This window comes from Cololabis saira, chromosome 15 (assembly GCF_033807715.1).
Source record: "Cololabis saira isolate AMF1-May2022 chromosome 15, fColSai1.1, whole genome shotgun sequence".
Taxonomy (NCBI): Eukaryota; Metazoa; Chordata; class Actinopteri; order Beloniformes; family Belonidae; genus Cololabis; species Cololabis saira.
In genome coordinates, this window is record NC_084601.1 from 14,728,780 (window position 1) to 14,742,844 (window position 14,065).

Below are 14,065 nucleotides of genomic sequence, written 5' to 3' on the forward strand. Positions count from 1 at the left end.
AATACAATGGAAAATCGTTTCAGTTTTCATGTATCCCATGCAAATAGTGGATGTCAGGGAAATCCCGGGCCTGGTATACAGACCCAGCGGGTTGGATACAGGAGTGATTTTAAAGAGTCATTCATCAGCGTTTATAAGACAGATGGAAATAAAGACCTCTTGTGCTAAACCACCACAGCCATTGATTGTGCTGAAGGTCAATCATCTACTTGGGGACGAATGGATTTCTGGATTTGCACCTGAACGCTGTTCATTTGGCGATTGACATTTTGACGACGTGAAATCTAAAATAATTCCTGTTCATGATGAGGTTATGAACAATTTTAATGCAAGATTATGGAGCAGAGTACACCAGGCTCCATGATACAGCAGGTGAAGCATGATGGAGCAAAAGCATAATACTTAATTTTTAATCATTTCATTTGCATTTTGATAATGTGGTTGTCAATAATACTGATAGCGTTTTTTTTTGTTTTTTTTTTGCGCAGTTTTGGATCAGTCAAGGTTGTCAGCAGGCATGCAACAGACACATCATATGCATTCCAACAGAACCAGGGTCCACCGTGTCACATCTGTACTCAAGCAAATCCGTCCTTTCAACACTTCACTTAATCTCGGTGTGCTGAGAAAAGCCTCCCAACACACCCGCGGGACACAAAGACTTTGACATTTACCCGCACTCTTATCCCGCAACCTAATAATCCCAGGGCGGCGCACGCATGATGCAGCAAAAACCAAGGAATTGGGGATGTCTGGGATATAATCGAGCCCCGCCGGGGGGCTTGAAGTCCGCAGGGAAGCAACTGACATATCTGCAAAGCATGTATGTCTTTGTAGTAGCACTCAAAGGCGATTAGAAAAGGTAAAGGATCTGGTTTCTCTTCTGCGTGTCCAAGTGGAACAAGGGCAGGGGAATTGGCCGCTATGTTAGATCACTGAGGGGTGACCGAGGTGTCTAGACTCCTACAAGGCCGTGCACTTTGGGCTTCAAATAAAGGATTATCAAAAGCAAAAAAAAAATCATATAATAGGGTTAGTGAGGACAAAAAAAAGACAATAACAACAAAAAAGAGACATAAGATATTGAAGGGACGCTCTTACCTGCAGCTCTCCTCTCAGAACATATACTCCAAATAATAATATTAATAATAATAATAACAACAATAATATTCATCATCATAATAATAAATTAAATCCGTCTGGTGTATTCTGCCCATTTCCCTGCCGGTGCTTCTCTCTGGGTCCGCTGCTGTAAAATGATTATCCTGCTGGGTTGTGCACTTTTAAATCCCACAAAGTAAATAACAACCGTAGCTGACGATAATAGCAAGGTACCAAGTTCTTGTTTCAGAAAAAGAGAAAATTGAAACTAAACGCTGCATTTAGACAACCATTTTTGATAAGAGGATAATTGAGGCCAAACTGGCGTATAATTATGGGATAATTTATGCTATATCCACTTTTATTCCACCCTCCCAAAATAAATCCAGTCCATAATCATTACAGGCGAATTGTTCTTAATTTTATAGCTGCAATTTGAGTAAAGTGTGGCCGCTAATCAAATAGGTTTTCGTAGTAACTTGATTGCAACCGTAATTATTTTTCATAGCCCTTTTTTTCTTTTCTTTTTGTTAAATTGCTAAATGCTGCAAAATATGCTGAGAGTCGCGAAAACAGTATTTGAATACCTCCACTATAGGCTATAAGTGGATATAACATTTTATTATTATTTTTTCTTTGGATGGAACAGCGAAACCCTCGGAGACAAAGTGTATAATTTACATATATTGAGGACCCTATCAGGCTTCATATTACAACGGGGATAAAAGACACTGTCAGTTTATCTGGGTATCCACCCTTCCATCTGCAAAATAACCTATTGTACCTCCCGCATATTGTTATGGGATGTGTCACATGCGCTGCGCTTTGAATCGTGTGAGGATCTTTAATCATACGGTCAGGAGCCCAAGTTTGTAATATATGTTACTTTTGGGAAGGGAGGGGTGTAAAGAGAGGGTCCGCTCATTAGTCCAAATCAAAGCAAAGACTGCAATGCAAAAATGTGTTTGATGAGTTATTGTTTGTTTAAATAAATTATAAAGAAGGGGAATAAAGGAGGCCTCGCTTTTTTCACCTGTTTCAGGGATTTTCTTAACATAAAGCAGAACACTCCTGCCAGAATAATATATGGAGTCCAAAAATATAGAAACCATTTAAAAACCATTTAGAGTAGCTGGGATTATGCCAAATACTAACATGCAACTTGGTTGACATTTTTTTAAATTTCGGTTCAACTTTCATTTTAATGTAAGTGTTCGTAAATATGATGTTTGTGTAATGCTTTCCTATAATTAGTTCCTTGGGAAAGCAGGACTTGAAGCCTGAGAGGAGAAAAAAAAAACCACGTCGTCTCATCAGACTCGTGCGTAATTTGGAGCTTTGGGATAAAAAACAAAATCGAGCCGGCACTTGGTTTTACGCGTGAAGTTTGTCTATAGGAATTAGGCGTATTTCCCACCACATATTATTTCCTCCTGTAGTTGTGGTGAGAGCTGGTAAGGTGGGTTAACTCCAGCTCAAGTCTCCGTGAAGCGCAGAGCACTGATGACGTTGGGCTGGATGACCAATCGGGAGGCGCTGCCCTTTGGAGACAAACCATTTTACTTGTAGTGTCTGCATCAAGTCTGGAAGCAAGGGCTCAATTTTAACAGAATCCACCTTAAAATCACTCACTTAACTTATACCTACCTTCCGCCACTTTGAGCGAGTATATCACAGGAAGAAAAGGGGGGGGTGAATAAAGACGCCTCTGGAAAATTCGGGTGTTAATAGGACAATATCCGCGGTGGAGAAGGGAGAGAGACAACAGCACAAGCGAGAGAGAGAAACCCGATTTGGTCTTGAGAGAAAGAGGGGGGTGAGTGCTCTCAAGGCAGAAAATTCGATGATGACCATGACTACGATGGCTGACGGTCTGGACGCTCAGGACTCGTCCAAGTCTGCTTTCATGGAGTTCGGACAGTCGCACTCACAGCAGAGCTCCCCGTCGATGGCCGGCGGCCACTACCCGCTGCACTGTCTCCAGTCCGGCTCACACGCTCACCACCAGCACGACAACAGCGCGTATCCCGGGACCAACACCTACAACAGGTCGTTACCGTACCCTTATGTGAGCCATCCGCACCACAGCCCATACCTGCCATCCTATCACAACAACACGGGAGGACAGACAAGGTTAGACGGCGCAGGTAAGAGACCCCCTTTACCCACAGACGATACGGAAAAATTCCCCCGCGTCACGTCCATCTCCGGCGCCCGGCTGCTCCAAGAGCGCATACCTTCTTCTAGCACCGGTGCCCCGGCTCACAGATTTTTTTTTCTCCCTGCCAATGTTGGTGTCATGCCCGAGTCACAGCACGGTCGCTCCAAATTCGGGAATGATCTTTTCAAACGCTGGAAACAAGCGTGCGTAAATGGCACCGGATGTTTCGAGATCCAGCCTTCTGTGCCTGTTTTTTTTTTCTTTTTCATTCTTTCTCGGCAATCCTTTCCACAAGAAAAAACCTGTTGTAGCTTATACCGCACGGAGTGCGATCATCTCGACCTGTGCAGTCCTCGCAACTACTCTTGGAGATTAGGCAGCCCGCACGACTTGAATGTTGTAATTAGCATTTAATTGACATATCATTACCAGCAATATCCTAAATATGACAGCGTATGAGGACTGTGGCTGGCACGGCCCAGAAAGATTGTGAGTTATGTCAGCGTTTATCAAAAGTCGGAATTTTCCTTCTTCCACTCTCCTCGGTCTGACCGCCCCGAATTTATTCACAGATGTCTCTGCACGTCGGTGTCTTCCTGCGCAAAGCGAAGCGCAATCCGGCTGTGGCTTTTGATTAATACACATGATTTGTTTTTTGTTGCAGAGCAGCAGAAGACGACAGTGATTGAAAACGGGGAGATTCGTTTTAATGGGAAAGGCAAGAAAATTCGCAAACCGCGGACTATTTATTCCAGTTTGCAGCTTCAAGCACTGAATCACCGTTTCCAGCAAACACAGTACCTCGCTTTACCGGAGCGCGCCGAGCTGGCGGCCTCTCTGGGACTGACACAAACACAGGTATGAGGAGAAATATGCACTGCTTTGCATCTTCACATGACTCATCAGTGATTTGGTTATTAGCAATACAACTACATCTCTTGTCCCTCCTTTTTTATATAATCCCACTTCTAACATTAAGACGCACAATGCTGCACAAATAAAACTATCCACATAATTCTCTTTAGACTGTATATATTTTCAAGCTTTTTAATTGCGTGCAAACTGTCCCTTTCTGTCAACCAGGTTAAGATTTGGTTCCAGAATAAGAGGTCGAAGTTCAAGAAGCTGCTCAAGCAAGGCCACAACCCAAACGACAGCGACCCCATCCCGGGCTCCATGTCCCTGTCTCCGCGCTCCCCGACCATCCCTCCGATATGGGACGTCTCGGCCTCTTCCAAAGGAGTAAACATGCCAGCCAACAGCTACATGCCCGGATACTCTCACTGGTATTCCACCCCACATCAAGATGCAATGCAGAGATAGACTGCCGAGGAAAAGGGACCATGTGAGCAGCGTGGAGGGCCTTCGGACCTCCGCCATGCAGTAACTTTCCAACGTAGCCTACAATTTGTGTCTGCGGACGCAGGGCAGGGGAGAGAGGACCCCGCTGCTGCTCCTCTGCTGGAGGATGGGACTGAAAAACACAGCCAAGCTTCGGTGTGATGATGATGACACAAAACTACGGGACTGACCTGTCATTTTTCTTTTTGCTCATGGCTGTGCAGTGGGCTCGCGATTGTTAAGCTTTCATCCATGTCAACATCTGAACGTCACTATACCAAATAATATCTGTGACATTTTTGCCACTTTTGGGGCAAAGACTGTTCTCCGGGACTGCCAGTCCTGCTTTTTTTTTTTTTTTAATATATATACATATATATATATTTTGGTCGTTCCTCCAACATGCAAAAACAAACAAAACATGTCTGTCTGTAAATATAATCAGCTATTTTAGTTGTACATACACTTTTTATGTTTTGTCAGATTGAGTAAACCGTGACTCAAACAGATGCCTGCTGTTGCATGATTTCTCAAAAGAAAAAAGGAAAACAAGAAAAAACTTTATTTCAGGCCCCTTTTAATACTCCATATTGGGCCAACATCAACTCCTTACAGGCCTGCTTCCCTTCACTGGTGAACACGAGCTTATAACAGAGAATTTGACATTTATTTAATGACACAGCGCTACGTGAAAAATCCCATTTCATCAAACATTTTTAAATGAACGCCGTGGGTTATGGAGGACGCAACAGTAGCCTGCATAGATTTATCAAATGCACTCAATGCCAGAGGAAATTAACTTACCCTCCACCGCTGCTGTCTACATTCACACCGAAACGCATTTTCTCCAGGTCCAGCTTGTCTTGTCATTTCACCCACAATTATTAGGAGTATTGACAAAATGTTTTCTCCCTTCTCTCCGTCCTAATGCGGGCCGTTAAATGCCAAGCTCTACGGGATCGATGCTGAACAAAGCAGCCAGCTGCAGCCGCGTTCAATATGAAGGAGATATTTGGGACAATTTGTGGGTTTTTATCCAAGTGAAGCTCTTTTTTTCCCATTCTCATAAATGCAGGCATAATTAGGGTAATTTTTTGATGTAGCCCGCTGATTACAGCGTTTTTACCGTCAAAGATAATTACCTGTAATTTTCTACCACTTTTAATACTAAAAGGCATCTTTATTTGGATTTGAGGTAGCACAGATGGAACAAAAGGGGAAATTATTCGGTTATTCATATACAAATTGCAGAGAAGAGTGAGCACTCGGGATATTATCTAAAATTACAACGCTGAAAAGCTTCATGCAGCTGTCAAGTCGCGGATGTCCCACTGGCTCACATTCAGCCTGTACCTATGGGGCCCCCACCGGTCTCTGGTGGGGGGTGATGGGTGGGGGGGAGGGATCTGCTCCCGGGTCGGGGCTCGGGCTGCAAGGAGCCCGCTGCACCAGAGGAAACATCAACAGGGCTCATAAAGACACCGTTCTCCAGACTTAAGAATTTAAGCATTTCATCGTGTTTTGCAAAACGGACAAGGAATTTGATGCACCAAATTAAACGCATTCCAGGTAGATAGATAGATAGATAGATAGATAGATAGATAGATAGATAGATAGATAGATAGATAGATAGATAGATAGATAGATAGATAGATAGATAGATAGATAGATAGATAGATAGATAGATAGATAGATAGATAGATAGATAGATAGATAGATAGATAGATAGATAGATAGATAGATAGATAGATAGATAGATAGATAGATAGATAGATAGATAGATAGATTGATAGATTGATAGATAGGTACATACATAGATCTAGATACATAGATCTAGATACATAGATCTAGATACATAGATCTAGATACATAGATAGATACATAGATACAAATACAGATAGATGGAGAAAGTTGGTGGGGGTGTGGTTGCAAGGAAGCATGTGTCACATCTTGAGCTCCGTCAGCAGCTGATGCACCACAGCGCACTTGTCACATCATAAATGGTCCAAGAACAGAACATTTCACACACTGACCTGTGTATCTCACCCATAAAGATCACACAGTGAAAAGAATTCCTTCGTTCAATATAAAATTCACCATCATATTTTTTTTCAAGCGTCAATATCTCGAAAGCGCTATTACCTAAGGAGTAATAATAAGTATGGATGTGATCATGGGAAAAGGAGAATCGTCCTTACCTTTTTTCCGCTTCTCTAACATGAGCCACCAAAAAATGCACCCGCACGGCTTTACTGCTGGTGGTTGAATAAGCAAATCCAGGTGGGAAAGTGTTTGCACACCCCGGTAAGCTCTTATATATTGCCTGCAAAATTAGCTGTTATTACTGTCACTGTTTAGTGATGGCGAGCTTGGAAAAAAAAAAAGCCCTCTGCAATCAAGAACTAAGCGCATCTTTGCAAATTATAGGTAATTGTCAATGTCCAGATTATGATAATGGAGGCCCTAATCCTGCAGAATAATTATTGTGGAGTGTTACAGTTGAAGCTGTCCAGTAAAGCTAACTGTCATTATTTAGACTCGATTTGCAAAACGGGGGAAAAACTCGCTGAGTGGAAAATGTTCGGTGTGAAATAAAAAAAAAAAAAAGAAAAGAACGGGCGCTCTCCATATAATGGCACTGTTCGTGTATGCGCGTTTATACGTGCATGTGAGTGAGGGACTGTATTTGCTGGACGTGCAGCTTGGGTGTGTGCACGAGATCACGCACAAGCGCAAATCGTCCTTAAACGCGTGCACGTAAGATGTAAATTTGTTGAATGACCTGCTCGCATTGTAATAACGGGATTGCAGTTTACCCCGCTGCACAAATTGGCTGACAACAAACAAAAGGCACCAGGGTGGGGGTGGTGGGGTGGTGGTGTTTAGATTAAGAAAAAGGTTGTCTGCAGCTTTTTGTTTTTTTGTTTTTGCTTCGGTGTGCGTGTGCATGTGTGTGAATAAAGTGTATTAAGGCTGCAAGAAGCAACATGGTTCTGTGTCAGGTGGAACTGGTACATGCTTGGGTCAGTGTGCGGGTCAGATGCAGTACTACTGAGATTTATACTGTATATATTGTTTTTACTCCAGCAAGTTCATTTTCTAAATTAAACCAAAATTAAATTAAAGCCATTTTCAAATCTCCAACACCTCTTTTACGGTGGCGCTTTTTGTTTGCCAGCACTGGTATTCCTGGCTGCTAATAATACGGTGAAATTAACCCCCCCACCACCATCACACCCAGAAAAAAAAAATCTCTTTCTTTCTTTTTTCGTTTTACCCGGAAGGTGGGCTGCGGCCGCGGGAGTGGCAGAGCACTGGAGCCGGCCGACCCCCACAGGAATGCGGATTGTCTCAGATCTCCGTGCCGCCCCCCCCGCTTCGCCTCCTCTCTGCCATTCAAAGCGACTAATTGTAGGGGACGCAAGGCGAGAGCGACTGCAGAGAGTCTGCTACGAGAAGCAGACATTTTTTTGTGCAGGCGAGCTGGAACATACTAATGCTCTCAGTATAGTTGAAATAAAATAAAATAGTTAAACAGGCCGTCATCACTCTGCGTGCGGATGAGAGGAGAAATAATAGTAAAAATGTGATTTTAGCTATAAATTTGGCGTTGACAACAGTATACCTTCATTGTAACCTGACTCTCACAAACTGCAAGAGTCCATAAATATTAGAGAATTATATTGTTGATTCAGGAATCCCTTCAATCTTTCAGTATAAATCAGTATAATTTGAAGGACCAGATTTTTTCCCTATTTAATGTCAGGCCGAGGTTTACCAAAGACATATATCAGACATTTAGTCTAATAAATGTCCTTTACTTCAGAAATTTGTCTTTCTGCGGTTTCCATTTCATTCGGATTCCAACGCTGTAAAATTATACTCCAATGTGCGGAAGATATAAGCAATTGGGTCATGTTGTTGTAAAGTTAAACATCACTTTCTTTTTTATATTAAAATTCAAGATGAAGCAAAAATAATCCAACGAATTGTGTCTGTAATTACAGTTGGTAGCTGTCCAAATTAAAGCGAATAATTCAGCAGTGATTTCCAACCTCGTGTGAAAGTGTAACCCAAGGCGCAAAGACATCATTTCACCATGAATCTCTGTCATTATTTTTCAGTTCAGTACAGTAACTGAAAATAGTAGCAATAGAGACGCTGAATGGAGGAGAGAGCTTTCAAAGATCCATTGTCCATTTACACGTTTAATAGTCTTCCAAAATGCAATAAATTACATGCACACATTTACACATTTTACACATTTCCTATGACTGTCATCAAATACATTGCATATTCCTCTGAAATGTGAACACGAGTCCCATAGAAGGAGAAGAAAATGAAATGAACAACAAGGAGGTTTTTTTTCTTTTTTTGTTAATTTTTTTTTTTTCTTTTTCAATATAACGTCCCAGCTCCGAGAGCTAACGAGTGCTGTATAGAGTTAGGGGTCTGCAGGTGGGAGGTCATGGAGCTGGCAGCTGAGGTGTACCACGACCCCGTGCTTTCCAAAAAGTTAGAAGCCGTCGCGTTGATGTTTTGCGGCTGCAGGCCGTGAGACCTGGAAGCGCCCTGCGTGTCCCAGACGGCCGGAGACTGTGGGGAGTTGCAGGCCATGGGGTCGCTGGAGCTGGGGCTGTGATCCGGGGGAAGCTCGCCGTTTTTCATGATCTTCTTCATTTTTGATCGTCTGTTCTGAAACCAAATTTTGACCTGCAAAGGAAATAAAAAAATAGAGCAGAAAAAATATGGTCAGTGTTTGTTATTTTACCCCCAGAAAACACCAGCATTTTAAAGACACTTGCTGCGTAAATACGCACGGAACAAAACCAAAGCGTTGATGTTTCAATTGGGAACTATGAAAATCACTATAAAAAAAACAACAACTAAACAAACAAAATAAACACCCAGCCTTCTGTAATCTGAGAAATGTATTTTTTTTTTCAAATGAAAACTCTCACCTGTGTTTGCGTGAGCCCCAGTGATGCCGCCAGCTCGGCTCTCTCCGGCAGCGCCAGGTACTGCGTGTTCTGAAACCGCCTCTGCAGAGCAGCCAGTTGGAAGCTGGAATAAATTGTCCTGGGTTTTCTCACTTTCTTGGGTTTCCCATTCACCATCCTCACCTCAGGTTCGCTTATCTCTTTTTCTGTTAAAACGATCAAAATAAAAAGCGTGTGTCATTATGGCAGACTACACAGTTGAAAGGGGGAGGGGGGTCATCATGACAACTTTAAAATAAATGCATATTTGTCTGTTTTTAATCACCTTTTTATTTTAAATAATATCCAAAAATGTGGCTACCTAGAATTAAGTAACCGACTTTAAATTAATAAATGCTTTATTTTCACAATACACATTTCTGGATATTATATGGAGAAATAACCAAGTAAATGCCCGTCAGTGCAGGAAAAATCATAACAATTGATAAAAGTTTGCTGGAAATTCCCCTCATGCATTTCAATGCACATGAACTGAAATAAAAACCTTTCGGGCCCGTACCTTGTGGACTCGGCTGGGCTTGTACTCTGCTGTACGTCCCGGAATACTGGTGGTACGCTGGCGTCGTGTACGAGCTGTAATCACCGTAGGATTTTGTCGAGTAATTTCCAGCAGATCCGTTTACTCCCGGGTATTGGTACTGATACGCGTTCAGAGGCTTCCCGTACGACGTGGAGTTGGGCGAGCAGTAGCCGTGAGTGACTCCTCCGGCGGGACTGTAGTAGCCAGAATCCGTGGCCGAGGACTCGGGTAAAGTAGGAGATTCCTGAGACGGATGGTGCATGGTGGAGAGTTGAAAGGAGCTCTGGAAATCTGCAGTTTTCACACTCGGGATCCTCCGATCGAAAACCCCAGTCATGCTTCGAGAAGCAAAGCTTGGGTTTCTTTAATTTGAGAACAAAATAAAATAATAATGGCAATAAATAAATCAAGACAACGTGACTCCAAAGCGGCGTGAAGACTATGCTATCATTGTGTTGAGAGGCTCTCAGGCCGTCGGGCTCTGGTGAAGACTGCAGCAAGCCCCGCAGCAAAGACTTGGTTAAATCCTAAAACGCGCTCTTACGCACTGCAGGGAGGATCTGGTTCCATTGGCCAGGGCGCGCACAGACACAGCTACACCCAGTTCTCTTCGCCAGCTTTTTCTTATGAGGGGGAAACCACTCGGGCTGCCTTCTCGTGTTGTTATACTATCAATCAATAGGAGCAATTAATGTGTTGCCAATTCATCAGCGAGAGAGAGAGAGAGAGAGAGAGAGAGAGAGAGACAGGGAAAAAAAAACTTCATTATCTAAGGCCCCGGCTGCAGAATTGACCGAAATCCTTTTACTAGTCTTTATTTATGCATTTTATTAAAACAAACCCAATGTTGCTCTGTTAATTTATTTAGGCACAAATACAGGCATGGTATCGCATGTTTCAGTCATCCCACATTAAAATGAAATTACACAACTGTGGCAGATCATTTTTCTCGTTTCTTCTTATTTAAACAGGCACAAATCCCGATGGAAAGTTCGACGGAACATTGCTCAAATCTAAAAGCAATAAACCGCATCCGACATAACATGCTCAAATCCCATATTTCTGTACTGTCTCGACATATCTGAATAATAATAATATATATATAATATATATACAGAATATTAAGTCAAACCAGTCTACATAGCATGCAGAACCCATTATGGAAACAGTCTATATTTAGTGGTGAACAGCGCCGACAAGCGGGGAAATGGAGATACGGCACCAATGTCTGGCAAAACCACAAAGAAATACAATATACAGGGTTTATTTTCAAAGGCTGGTTAATTGTATTTCAACTTAAGACAAGGGTGACTTAAAAGTATATACAATATGCTAAGATGGAAAGAAAAACTTAATTAAAATGCATAAACAAACCAAACAACATCATAGAGAATAGAAACGTCACTACACAAGTTCTGGCATTAGGTTACTTTGTAACATGTTGCATATGGTTTTTATTTTTGTTTGTTTGTCACACCATCTTGAGATTATAAATGTGTTTTTTGAAATAGTGATGTCAATATTTTCCGTATACTACTGGTTTGGGTGCTGTGGTAGAGATTTTTTGACACTTTGCAGTGATGAGTGACCATGACAATGGGAAACTTGTTTACATGTTGGAAAGGCTGTTTGATCTGTCCAGAGCTCAAACATAATAGCCAGAATAAGAGCATAAATCCAGACAGGTTGCAGAGGAGATGCTTCAGAAGTAGACACAGGAGTAAAACAAGGAAGGATGTGGAGAATGTGATATCACAGGCACATAAAATGGAAGCACATGGAGTGCTGATGAAAACTGCTCTACCCACCTCTCAAACAGGGCCTGAGAAGAGAGAGAGAGACTGAAAGGAGGAGGGACATCTTCTACTGTGAAGGAATAGGTTTGCACCATAGATATTGAACTTTGTCACTTTCCAGGCTGGCTGCTTAGAGAAGTAATCTGTGTTACCAACCAAAGTTGAACAAAATTGTCACCTCAGTTTGTTACCAGCCTACAAAAAACAGCTTAACATATGATCTCTGGATATTTCTAAAATGTCTTTCTCCATTATATTCTTACAACTTGCCAACAGTTTGTTGACTCATCTTTCTTTTTTTCTTCTTCATTCATACAACATCGATACAATTTCCCTTTGGGTATTAATGAAATGTGATTAAATTTGATGTGTGATAGGTATGACCCAGTATCATATTCACAGCCCATCTGCAATGAGCCTGATGCTTTCCATGTCCATTAATAGGTGCAGGGATAAAGTCTTCGCTTACATTTGTTTTGTTTTTCTCTCATTGGTTCCCGTTTTTTTTTTTAAATCAAAGTAGAGAAAAATGTAAAACATACAGTGTTGCGACCTTCCAGGCCCTGAATTGGGAAATAGTGGCATACACAGAGCATAACAGTTTCCCCGATTTATTACCCCGGAAATACTTCCCCCAGTGAGCCACGAGCAACTTTTTGGTGGGCTTTATGCTTCATTAAGCCCCGTAATCTTATTAAACCTACACAATTGAAACATGCTGTCAGACACGTTTTAGAAACATTATTCCCTCATGATCTTCACTGAAACTTCCCATTTGGGACTAATGCTATTTGAATTTAGATGGACACCGAAAGCGCGCAGCGTGCGTCTAACGCCAAACAGTTCAGTTTGCAAGATAACTCACCCACTGATGTCGATTTAAACATAGCCCTCGTTTTAGATATGAAAGATTGTGTTTTGAGTGGTTGAAGCAATTTCCAATTCAACGTAGATTTCGGGGCAATAAATTAAGTGTGTATATATGTGTCAGAGCAGTTAATTTACCTCATGTAAGCCGCATCTAATAAACAACTGCGTTTTGGGTACGTTAAATATTAATTTCTCATTCTAAACTTTATTAGTAAAAACTTTTATCCGTCACGAATATCATTTAAAAGTCACATGGGTGCAGTGAATAAGAGAATAATGTATTTTTTTGTGGGATAAAAAGAAAGACGAACCTGTTGGGCCACTCTAAAGCATAGAGTTATATATGTAGACGGCGCATCGAGTGTTCTTGCCCGCTGCTGCGATACGTCAACGTCGCCGCCATATTGGATGTGGCAAGACTGCGCTGTAAACTAATACTAATGGACTTATTTTCATAAAGCGCCTTTCTACAAAGAAATTTACGTTTTACGTCTCATTTATTCACTCACACACGCACTAATATACTTGGGAAACAGTTGGGCACCAAATATAATATATTTAATTTTCTCAGATGGCAAAAATAAGAACTTTATTGATCCCACATATGAGTAATTGATGTTATATCAGCTATAGAGAACAAGGTAGTGCCGAAAAACAATGTATAATATGTTACTCTATTTTCTCATCAACAAAACAAATTTAATTTTTTTCAAATAACAAAATAACATATTTGAACCATTTTTCAGACAATAAAATAACTGAAAAAATCTGAAAAATTGTTCAAATATGTTATTTTGTTACTTGAAAATTTTTAAATATGTTTATGTAAAATATGCTTTGTTGATAAGAAAATATGTTTCTCTATTTTTCTTATTTTTGTGAGGGGGGATATATATTGTTTTTCGGCACTATCTTTTTCTCTATAGCTGATATAACATGAATTACTCCTTTATGAAAATAAGGCCATTTACTTGTATAAATATTATTTTCATAAAGCGCCTTTCTACAAAACATTTGTAAATGTCTAACGTAAATGTCATTTACGTTTTACGTCTCATTTATTCACTCACACACGCACTAATATACTTGGGAAACAGTTAGGCACCAAATATAATATATTTAATTTTCTCGGATGGCAAAAATAAGAACTTTATTGATCCCACATAGGAGTAATTCATGTTATATCAGCTATAGAGAACAAGGTAGTGCCGAAAAACAATGTATAATATGTTACTCTATTTTCTCATCAACAAAACAAATTAAAAGATTTTCAAAT

General features: G+C 41.0%; 2 protein-coding genes across 2 annotated transcripts; one reads left to right on the plus strand and one right to left on the minus strand.

Annotated features, from left to right (window-relative positions):
- The first annotated feature begins 2,682 nt into the window (after window positions 1-2,682).
- dlx6a (distal-less homeobox 6a) lies at window positions 2,683-5,254 on the plus strand. Its single transcript, XM_061741903.1, has 3 exons — window positions 2,683-3,248; window positions 3,927-4,120; window positions 4,346-5,254. The coding sequence occupies exons 1-3, from the start codon at window positions 2,945-2,947 to the stop codon at window positions 4,583-4,585; spliced, it is 738 nt and encodes a 245-aa protein (XP_061597887.1). The 5' UTR covers window positions 2,683-2,944; the 3' UTR covers window positions 4,586-5,254.
- Window positions 5,255-8,793: 3,539 nt separating this feature from the next.
- dlx5a (distal-less homeobox 5a) lies at window positions 8,794-10,716 on the minus strand. The gene is made up of 3 exons (XM_061741905.1): window positions 10,103-10,716; window positions 9,565-9,749; window positions 8,794-9,316 (listed from the first exon to the last, which is right to left on the minus strand). The coding sequence occupies exons 1-3, from the start codon at window positions 10,458-10,460 to the stop codon at window positions 9,002-9,004; spliced, it is 858 nt and encodes a 285-aa protein (XP_061597889.1). The 5' UTR covers window positions 10,461-10,716; the 3' UTR covers window positions 8,794-9,001.
- Between the last annotated feature and the right edge of the window lie 3,349 nt (window positions 10,717-14,065).